The following is an 11,822-nucleotide window of genomic DNA, read 5'->3' as shown; positions in this document are numbered from 1 at the left end:
CCACACACACACACACACACACACACACACACACACACGGCAACGCTCACCACCAGCACACACAATGGCAGATGCAAGTATCAGCGACAGCATGCAGCGCATTTGCAACTTGGAAATATAACCACTATTTTCAATTTGTGGGGATAAAGGACGCAAACAATATTACGGTAAAATATAAACTGTGTGCAGGACAGGTTCTCTCTCTCTCTCTCTCTCTCTCTCTCTCTCTCTCTCTCTCTCTCTCTCTCTCTCTCTCTCTCTCTCTCTCTCTCTCTCTCTCTCTTTAAATGAGATGGAAAAGATAAATCCCTGCTGTTCTGCGTCGGCGCGATGTGATCAAACTCACCTGTAAATCAGGAAACTGGAGATTCCAAAGATGATGAGTGCTAAGCCGGATCCCACAGCTACGATACCCAGAACTGGCAGATGACCTGGAAACAGGAGAAGAAGAAGGATTCCTCACTCAGTTGTCTCTCATATGTTCAACAGATGTCCACATTCATATCTTTGAATAGAAAAGAAGAAGAAAAAAAGCACCGTGCTGTAAAAAAAACACAGCTCCGATTCCCTGAAGTGCAGCTGCAATCGTTCGACCACAACAACCGGGAACAATTTCACACAATTACATAGCTCTGACAATCCTGATATATATTTACAGCCCTAGTGAAGACTAATTATAGCACGTGCTGTAAATCACAGGATAGGATGACACTCATTATCAGGGGATTATAATTGATGACAAAATATGTTTGAAACTGTTCTTGGTGGCCTGAATTACAAAGAAAATACCTTACCTGCAAATACAATAAAAAGCATCCATTAGGGATAGCTCAACATTATGCTTAAAGGGTCAAAATCGCACAATAAACAAAGATAAAGATGAATTTGAATGAGAGTGTATGATATTTTATGGATGTTATTGTGACTTATTTGGGCCACTTTCATAAATTGTGAAAAATCTGATATTGTGACAGCTCCAATATCAACTGCAGTATTTAAACAGCTGGAGCCAGGACATGTTTAGCCTAGCTTAGCGACGATAACAAAAATACTGTCAGTCTGGTAAGAACTGACACACTGTGAGCCATTCCTCTGCAGACTATACGCTCCCACAATGTTCTGTAATTCTCCACCGATTGTTTTACAGAGAGGATAGCCCTGATGATAGGAAGAGAGCAACACAAGGGTAGGACGGGGGTTAGCTGGACTTGTCTCAATACATAGGACATCATGGAAAACCAAGCCAAAACACCGGGTTCATCACTGATAAGCGTGGGACAATGTATTTGTTATAAAATTGTGTTTTTCCCTTTAGTGTGTTATATAGGTTTTAGTGCATGTATACGGTCTTCAGAGGCTGAAATCCCAAAGTTCACCCACACACTCCCCCCCTGAAAACACCTTCATTGGACTCCTTTGTTTACTTGCATAACATAGTGACATCAGTATGTAACACTCAAGCTTGTACGTGACAGGCTAAAGGGCGGGACATCTCTAAGCGGTTCATCAATCACAACAGAGCCGGCCATCTAACCAATCAGAGCAGACTGGGCTCTGGTTTCAGACTGAAAGCATGTAAACATGTCACAGGAGAGTCACAAAATACAATATGAACCTAAAGAATACATGCACATGCTTCTTATACAGGTACATAGAACTACACACAGTTTGTGCACAACATGCACATGCAGTTGAGAGGTCCAGAGCGGTGAGGCAGACAGTCTAGCCGGCGCAAGGGAGCAGTTGGGGGTCCGGTGCCTCGCTCAAGGGCACTGGTGAACTGGCTCCTCTCCAGTACCAGTCCACACTCTGTATTTGTTGGTCCGATCGGGACATGAACCGGCGACCCTTCGGTTCAAAGTCCAACCCCCTACAGACTGAACCACTGCCGCCAAAAATGAGCATAATAGGGCCCCTTTAAAGTGTCGGAGAGGGGGACTTGATTTATAATCTGGGCCAGAATGATATTTATAATTAATGATCAACCCTTCAAGAAATGTCAGGGAACAAACATTAGAGTGGATCTGTGTATGGTATGCTGGCCCTTTCTGTTTCTGTACTCTATGGATGAGACACCACTATCATTGTGCGCATTTAAAATGTTTAATCGTCAATCTTTTTCCTCATATTTCTGATCACGTATTGCCGCTGGTGCAGAAAGCGACACTAGAGAAGGCGACATCCAGGCTCTCAACTCAGCAGATTATCTGCGGATGGCTCAGGATTTGTGACAGTCAGATTTATATCTCCTCCACTAATTATCCCTCCTTCACACCAAAATACATTTTATAATTGCAGTGGTTTCCCTCCTCAGTTCATCATCCGTGACATTTTCCCTGAGAAACTGTCACTCTGTCCACAACAAAGACTGATTCTAGCACTGCTTGTTATTCGAGCAAATATTACACTCTACTTTTGATCTGTCAACACATTTATCACCACAGCGTCAATGGTAATAACCCAGGCCCTGAAGAAATGACAGCGCTAATATAAACAAAGCATCAGGGCATTGTAATATACTTCCAGAAGTCATTAAGAGTGGGATAATGACTTCATGCAATCTCCTAAAATCAGTGTGTCCATTAGTCAACCTTTGGTGGATGTTTCTAGAGAACTTCAGAAGCAGGTATAGTCATCTGTAGCAGGTTTAGTGTGTTGTTGTATGATGGATGAGTCCGAGCGGTCATACCATCATTGCAGGAGGGGTCGTCTGTGGAGAACACGCAGGGCGGGTTATCGAGTGGTGGACCCCCGTTGGGCCAGTGGATCTTCTCTGTCTGGGACCAAATTATGTCTTTGTTGGTTCCATTGTAGTATGCCACAATCTGCAAACACAGAGGGAAACACTCTTTTAAATGGAGGAACAAGACCAAGTTGATGACAATGTTCATCCTTTGTTGTGCAACCGAGTGATTGCAGATGTCACTTCCAGGCAAGCCGCTGTTCCACAAGTTAACAAAATAAATAATATGAAACCCTGTCTCCTGAAATGTTTTCCTAACTAAGCTAAACTGAATACTCAAAAAATATTTTCTCCTGGATTATGGTCAGAGTATTGAAACATAGTTAGTTAGTTAGTATAAGTTAATATTGGCTTATGGTTTCACACTGGACATGAACGGTGGACACATCAATAACAGATTTTTTTTGTTTTCCTTTCCTATAGTGTGTTATATAGGTTGTTGTGCATGTAAATACTCGACAAAAATAAAGCACTTTCTGAACGTTATAGCATGTAAACATGTCACAGTTGAGGCACAAAATACACATAAACCTGAAAATGAGCAGAATAGGGCCTCAAGATGTTTCTCTCAAACACGTATAAGCGATACGTTTCCAAATCTTCTAAAGCTATGTTATAACCAGGAGCATCCACTGGTTGCCTATTTCCTAAAATGTAGGAGTATTTAAGAAACATCAACGTAATTTAGCTTTTACTGAGATTAAATAAATTATATGAATAATTAATAGTGATATTAGAAAAGCTCATTTGAGATAGCATGTCAGTATAATCCAATAAGTAAGTGAGGCAAGATGTCTACCGGGTCTCCGTCATGCCCCTGCATACATCAACACAAGCAGAGTTTTCAAAACATCGCGTGTGTGGGTGGGTGCGTGCGTGAGCTCCTATATTTTGACGTTACAGCCTCATGAGCAGCATCTGTCGTCCTGCTGTGAAACTCGACTCCTGTGTTTCTAAGCAACCTGAGGAGTTTTTATGTTTTCCTCCCCTGCTCCCAGCATGTTGTGTCATCTCTGCTGAAACCCTGAAGGGCATCACCCCGACAGAGGGTCATCAAAACAATGCAGAATGTGTTGGGTGATGGGAAGAGGGAGGCCTGTCTGAAATAGCTGCAGCATGTCAGTTAGGGGGTTCTGTTTAATGCACTGCGATCACCTATCGCTTGAGCTCACTCTCAAAACCACTATTGCCTAAGGGTCTGTGGGCTGAGAGAGACATGTTTTCTTTTACAGCTCAAAAGATATAATGGCGGTACATCAACAGTATACATAAAGGTATAAAAAACATAGAGAGAGGGAATATACACTTTACTGTAGATGTGTTTCAGTTTAATTGTCGAGCAAATTTAAGTGAACTTTTGAAATGTTGAAAAAAAGAAATACGAATTAGTCACGTTTCCATCAACTGGTTTGGGTTATACTGTCCACGTCTTTAATCTGAAAGTTAACGCAGCATACAAAGTAGAAGTTGCGAACAAGAAGCAAGAAATGGAGATAGGTCTTCGGGTTTTATGCTTTCTGGAGACAAATCCAAATCCCTACCAGTATACCCTAACAGACCCTAACAGACCCTGACAGTAGAAACGTCTGATCAGTTCAAATGTTTTCTATATCAGAAATTATTCGACAAGGCTTTTCTTTATCACATATGGACCAACTATTTGACAAAGACAAAAGTCAGTCAATTCGGCGTAAAAACGTTTTAAAGTGGACCTATCATGCTATATTTTAATAATATAGTGTAGGACCATACCTATATAAGGCATATTTATACTTTTTATTTTTCAAAATACCAAACAGATCATGCATTTTAGCCATTCCTCATTTCGCTCAATTTAACACTGTCTTTGCATGGACTGATTCTGTGAGAACAGCACCATCTACAGGCCTGGCATATGTACTACAGCGTCTCCAGCGCTTTCCAACGGCAATGTCCGTGGCTGTCTCCTCCTGATTGGTGGAGTTGGCCCAATAGCTGTAGCGCCACTTCTGTGACGTCATATAAGTGTTCAAATCTGGATCAGTCTGTATCACATCCTTGCAGCCCCTTTTTAAGAGATTTGGGTATGGAGGAAAATAGAGAGGGTTGTGTTTTCTGACACTTGGTGAGTTCCCTGGAACACCGGGGACACATATTCATGTAGAAAAGACGTACAAAAGTGCATTTTGTATGATAGGTCACCTTTAAGCAATTGACAAGGTTTTATCCAATTTTTATACAGCTTTTCTAATGTGATACTTTAAAATTAGCATTCAAATATAGTTATGGGATCATGGCTCAGCAGCCAAATGTGTGTGGATACCTCACACAGTACACCTAAAAGGGGTGATGGTTTCTTTATGGACCTGGCTTCATGTATGATGTACATTTTAAGTAAAACTCCAATAGTCTTTCAGTCAGAACAAGATGGACAGGGGGGTCCCTATATTTATTTTATAAATTAAATTGAGCAAACAGCTGTACATCCACTGAGGAACAATCCCAAATGTGGTAATGTCATTTATTATGTAAAGACATGCTTCTAGCCTTTTTCCAGTTTCAGCTATTTATAGCAATGCCAGATGAACATAAATGTAATATATACATCCTTGTCTTGAATGTTCGCACATACAGTCAGCGTAGTTATCATTTGACAGATTATTGCAAATGTACTAACATGGTAGATGACAATAGATACACAACATGTTTATAATCAGCTGTCAATTAATATGAATCAGCCTGAGTCATTTTGATATATCTTGTTTTAATAGCAGTCTGAGATCCTGTAGCTGAAATCAACCTGGGATGTTTTCAACCCGTCTGCTGGCTACTCGGCCGTATATATGAACCAATTAAAAGCAGAGGATAAATGAGAGCAGGAAGTCCTGACGACAGCCTCTGCGGGCCTCTATGAAATTCTAACTGAAGTCAAATTGAGCACTTCTCCCACCCTCAGACACACACTGGAGCAGTTCACAGCAGTGTTTGCACAGCGCAACATGCACAAATATGTTCATCGGACTGGGAGGGAAATTTGAGGTTTTATGCATCTTATCATTAGAGGAGTCGTGACCCCAGAATATGTCCCAGATAGTAAAATCCCTATCGAAGAAACGAGAAGGCTGAGGTTTTACACTGCTCCATTAGAATGAAAACAATTTAGAGTTTGAAAGTCTGATTGGAGTTTAAAGGGACACATGAAGTTAAGGAGCCTTGCATTATGTTCCATTAATATCGTTAGTATTTGTGACCATAGCTTTACATACGGAGACTGAAAATGACTGTATTAAAGGTCACCTATTATGCAAAATCCACTTTTTCCTGTCTTTTATACATCAACATGTTTCCCCTCTGTGTAAAGAGATTCTGAAAGATTCAGAAAAAAAAAATTCGCTCTCTTTTTGAGAGCGAATCCATTTCTATAAAAACCTGTCTGAAAATCTGCTGATCAGATTTTGGCCACTTAATGATGTCATAACGATTTTTTGGCTTGTGTAACCATTAGCCAATCAGCAACCAAGGTACCCCCCCAGTTTATCACCTGAATCTCCTCCTAGAGCACCATTGTGTTCTTTCTAACCAAATGTCTCTCAGAGGGGCGTGGGGAGGGGCTCCTTATTTTCATCTAAAGTAAGCAGACAGGAGAGTCAAGCACTTTGGTAAACGGGCCCTGAAACAGAGGGGGTTATGGGATGCTGCAATGATCTGTTTGGTGTTTGGAGCCAAACACTCAGAGACATGTTTTGTATATATCTGAGACCTATAATGTATTGATGAAAAACAGTATAATAGGAGACCTTTAAAGAGTTCCTTTATGGGATAGTTGACAAAAGGTTTTGCAAGGATAGTCATCCTCCAAAATTCAGCGTCTATTATCCCATATATTAAAATCTGTCAGACACATTAAACACAGATCATATTATCGAACAATAACCGTGAAAGCTCAACTTACCCCGTACTCTCCCGTCTCCTGATTGGTCATCGCCCACAGGTTGACGTCTATATCCCTGGCATTTTTTTGGTCTGTGGTAACAAGTCCCGTCACTCCTAAAAACACATATCATATATAAACATTACGGGTGTGAGACGTATATGTTTCTAATACAAACTGATATTCTTGTATTGACTTTGCAAGCCAAAAAACAAACAAATATGAGTCAGGATTTTTGCACTTCTAGTTCTATTGCCTTGAAGTCAATGGGTTTTATGCGTGAAATAATGAATGTGGAGATTTTAAAGTTTGTTTTACGACATAAATTAAGTCGTTAATATACATCGTCGTAAATTGGAAGCTTTTAGGTTTCATTGAAAAGGAAGCTGCTAAAGGAAGTGGATGAATAAATGATGTTAGTCGTCGTTATTGCGAAAAACTAGTCTACCCCTTAGCTTTGTGGTAGGGACAAGGAGTCATGTGCTAGTGGTCTAGCTAGTTTATGGTTTTTTACTACTGTCTTAATGCTTCAAAAGGTGTTCATTTGAAGATTATCTTGATGAACGAAACAGCTGAAGGAGCCAGGGCAATGCTAACTTCAAATGTGGGCTTAAAACTGTACAAAACCCCATCCACAGAGCATCAGTTTGGATCATAACATTGATTTATTTGCATTTGTATTACACCACAGTTTCTTATTGAGCTTTATCCATCTACAGAAGAAGCATGAATTCCAGCATTATCCCTTTATAGTTTTATACTGCTGATCAATCAAGTAAAGCTTAACAATAAGATGGGCTGTGATTTCTAAGATGAAGAAATATACTTTTTCAGCTGGTATTAGATATTTGAAAGTTATTTTCCATCTTTATTATTTCTCAACATCGACTGTGTATTCTTGGTTTATTTCCCATCATGATGATGATCAAAACAATCCTCAAGCTGTTTGATAATATTTTTATTATCATACATGTTACCTCCTTGTGTCTATTAACCTGATAAAATGTTATATTTCGCTGCATGTACCTTTTTAAAGTTCTTAACAAATAATCTTAGGGGAATTTCTTGATGTTTTTAACTTGTGATGTGTTATTCTGTAATGCACTTTGAGCTTAGCTTTATTTATTATTATTATTATTATTATTATTATTATTATTATAAGTAGAAATGTTTGTGCCGAATCTAAAGATATCCCTCGTCATGTTCCTGAGATATCGAGAATGGGACGGACAACCGTAACACATAATACAATAATAAGTTGAAGTCTGTCAAAATATAACATGTTACACTACATTTGCTCACCCCAGAATCTGCGGTTCTGCGTCCTCATCGTAATGTTGATCCCATCGTTCTGCGCTCCGCCGTCTGCCAGCGTTTCCTCCAAGGCCATCGCGTAAAGAACAAATCCATCATAAAAGCTGCCGGCGATGTAGTCCTTCTGCAAACAGGGAAACATCATTATGATTACCAGCAGCAACAATGATTTAAGACCTAATGATGGAATACAAAATTACACTTTAAATGGAGGAATTTCCTATCCTTCAGCCAAATAGCTGCTTGTATAAAAAGATGATCACGTAAAAGTACACAAAACAATGTATTCCTTCTAATGTACCTTTGTGAAACTCCCCTACTTAAAAGTTGAGATCAAAGCAGTAATAAAAGGAAAAGTGTTATTTGCTAACGTTAATGTGTCAACATCATTACTGCTCCCAATTACACAGCACAGTGGGGATTTTTTTTGCACATCTAATAAAAGATTAAAGAGGTTCTGATGCTGCTGAGAACGCATACTGTTTTCATAGGCTGTTATTTACCAATGATGGTTCCAAGTGCACACCGAAATCCCTCTGAGCTCTGGCATGGAGTTTCCTCTGGAAGTCTTTGTACTCAGGATTATCAGGAGGCCGGTACGTAATGACGAAAACAGACTGGAGGAGACACACAGAGGCAAAAACATTTAAAAAGAACTACAACATGTCATATGGGATAAATTCTCGAACAGTAAAACTCAAAAACTGTAAAATCATGTTATTATCATGTTGTTTTTAGCTGTCAAAAATGATAAAAATCAGCAAAATACAAAAGGCCTATGGCAAATCTTGATCTACACACTTAAGGCATTGTTTGTGACACCTTTTAGTTGTTTGTGGTTGGTGTTACAATCTGTTAACTGAATAAGTAGCTAAAAAGCCTTCAAGCTAACGGTTGTTGAGCTAACGGTCAAAACAAAGCTAGCAGTCATTCCTGCTCTGCTACGTTTCGTCCCCCCAACCAAAACTTTGTCATATCTCTTCATCTGTTATCAGAAACAGAGGGATAGTGAATGAAAACACGTGCTCTGTAAAAAAAAAAGCTACATTTTTACAAGATAAGTAAAGATAAGATTATGTGAAGTTAAGTTAGCCGTTGTGAAAGCCTCAAGATGGATGTTTGCTGTTTCCTTTCCCCTAAAGCTGTAAATTGAACTTCTAGAAATAATTGTGACCATAAAATGAAATGAAAAGTCATAAAACATGACTGACATTATACAGTAACATCCTAGTCCAGTCATATACAAGACAGTTAGTAATGCATTTAATTGTTTCTGCTTGAGGGTCAATGCTAATACAGATATAAGCATGTTAACTGTCTAACCAAAGCTAAAATCAACAACCAAGACATCGTGTAGTCAATGACCATATAACTACCAGTGCTTTGTAATGTGATCAGCAAAGGTTAACAACATGTCAGCCTTTGATGGGAACAAATCGCTGTATCACCATATGAGTAGAAGTTTTGGATGGAGAAGTACATTATTCTGCCAGACATTTCAGTCCAAATATTTGTTCGAATGACCTTTGAAACTGTTGATATATGCGCTGCTATCATAGAAAAAATATTTGTTTTAGGCCTTTTTAGAAAATGATTAAGCGTCGCTCTCAACTGGAAGAACTATAAATCGTTTTTCATGTAAGAACAGTTATTGGATCCCCACCACAAACATCCACATGCAATTAAAGCACTGCCATAATGAGCCGTGGTATAGTTTGCAGACAAATTAACGCCTTGCATGATCAGCACATGTGACATCATTTTTTTTCAGATAATACTGTACTTCAGTAAAAGTGTCCGTTCCCAATCATTGTTTTCACTTCCTTTGAAGGAAGTTAAGAATCAATCATTTGCATTTAAAATGTAAATATTGCAATGCTTTATGCCTATAACATATTAGAAAAAATAGTAGCCTACAAATGTTAAGACTGAGAGAGTTTGAGAACATCTAATTACTATAAAACGGAAAGCAAAGAAATACATACATTTCTATTTCATTCTTATGCTAATGTTTCACTTGTTTTAAGCCTTTTAGTCAGGCCATTATGGCAGAAATGTTCACCATGCCTGAGATTTATATTCACGAAGCCACTCTCCATCAAACCCTGAATTAAAGAATTAAGTAAAGGTATGTTTGACATTCAAGGAGATAGATTGGAAGCAACACGTGTGCGCCCACTCTCTTCATGCACTCATTTAAAAAGGGTTGAATAATGTCCGATGAAACACATCCCCTCCATTTATTAATGTAATGTCAAGCCTTAATGTGGTCGAAAGGATTGAGGGCTCCTTGTCCTTTGAGAGACATCATGTGATTACCATAAAAGCTTCCCATAGATATGAAGAAACTTTGTGGAAAAAGTGATATTTAATTAAAGAAAATTGATTTTGAAAGTATTCTAATTTAGATTTAAGGAGTTATTCAGTAAGTAAAGCCTGATAGAGATTATGGGATTTAGAGAGAAAATGAGCAGAAGCAGGAATAAAATATGCATCGTCAGGGACATCAATTTCTCATGCCAAATGGTGGTTTCGGTCTTCTATTATTTCCTGCCTCCAATTACAAAGCGGGTGAAACTCTGACAGTAAGTCTAGAAAGAATGCGAACACTGTCTCAATGTATCACTTTAACATATGCATGCTTGTTGCCAAACACTGTGTGTGTCTGTGTGTGTTCTGTGTGTGTTTCACCTTGAAGACCTTGATGGGATCGGCCCAGTCGGGGTCGGAGTTCTGCCACGGTTTCCCTTCGGCCAAGCTCTCCGCAAACACGTCCAGATAGAAAATAGCGTAGTTTTCTGGGTCCTGGATCTCGCTCTGAAACAGTTTCATGATGCTGAGGAAAGTCTCCAGGGGCCCGCAGATGTACACAACTGTAGAGAAAACAACAATAAAAAACATTTATTAGTATTTGTATTGAGCCAAAGATTAAACGTTAGGCCTCTTTTCCATTTTCACACAAAAAAACGATTCTTGTAAATTCACAAATATGTTCCGTAAATGATAAAGGGTTGAATTTTGAGAAACATAAGTAAAACAAGAAAGGCAAAGCAGGGACAATGAGCGAAATAAATGATTCAATGTCAATCTTTAATTATAAACTATTATGCAACCCAAGATAAAATAATCACAAGTAAACACTACAACTTAGAAACTCCTTTGTGTTAAGTAAACACACAACAGAAATATAAGTAAAGTAAAAAAAACAATTATGTTCATCTTAAGCACTGACTTCTTCAAAAGGTTGCTTTTCATTAAACATATTTAAGAATTGTTGGATTCAATTTCGATTTTCAAACGATGTAAGCAAGGCGACATATTGGGATTTTATTTTTAAATCAAATTTGAGCAAAACTGTCATTGTATATGGATTGCATAAGATAAGATAAGATAAGAAGTACTTTATTGATCCCTATTTGAGAAATGTTTGCGTTGCAGCAGCATAAAAAGACATGGCATTGTACATTACAAATTAAAAGACTAGAAATAAAATGTAAACATCTCAATAGAAATAAAATAGCATTAAAAAAGCCGAAAATATACATGTTGAATTACAAACTTACAGTAACAAAATATAAAGCAGGATATTATACATTAAGTATAATATGAGGAATGGAATATCCACTGCTTTTGAGAATCTGATCCACCTTCTGCCCCAAATAATTGCATGTAATTAATAACAACAAAAATCTTTACAATGTTTTCGGGAATTACTACCAGAAATCATAATCAATCAATCAATCAATCAATAACTTTATTAATCCCGCAAGGGGCAATTGGTTATGAGCAGCAGTTTATGTCATGTAAACAGGCAGGAACAGGCAGGAACATACAAGAAGAAAACACACAGATACA

The 11,822-nt window shown here is 38.4% G+C and overlaps 1 protein-coding gene across 1 annotated transcript in view; it reads right to left on the bottom strand.

Moving 5' to 3' along the window:
* The window catches only part of npr2 (natriuretic peptide receptor 2), a gene marked incomplete at its 5' end in the record, with an annotated part of 45,989 nt that extends 35,149 nt beyond the window's left edge, over positions 1-10,840 (bottom strand). Inside the window, 6 exons of the mRNA XM_010797465.1 lie at positions 347-431; positions 2,690-2,825; positions 6,675-6,769; positions 7,956-8,091; positions 8,471-8,584; positions 10,659-10,840. Of these exons, the coding sequence (XP_010795767.1) occupies positions 347-431; positions 2,690-2,825; positions 6,675-6,769; positions 7,956-8,091; positions 8,471-8,584; positions 10,659-10,840 (748 nt within the window). The remainder of the gene's footprint in view (positions 1-346; positions 432-2,689; positions 2,826-6,674; positions 6,770-7,955; positions 8,092-8,470; positions 8,585-10,658) is intronic.
* Between the last annotated feature and the right edge of the window lie 982 nt (positions 10,841-11,822).

Source organism: Notothenia coriiceps, unplaced genomic scaffold (assembly GCF_000735185.1).
Source record: "Notothenia coriiceps isolate Sejong01 unplaced genomic scaffold, NC01 NC01_scaffold00002499, whole genome shotgun sequence".
Taxonomy (NCBI): domain Eukaryota; kingdom Metazoa; phylum Chordata; class Actinopteri; order Perciformes; family Nototheniidae; genus Notothenia; species Notothenia coriiceps.
The sequence above is the reverse complement of the archived record's forward strand: the minus strand, read 5'-3'. Positions and strand labels throughout refer to the sequence as shown.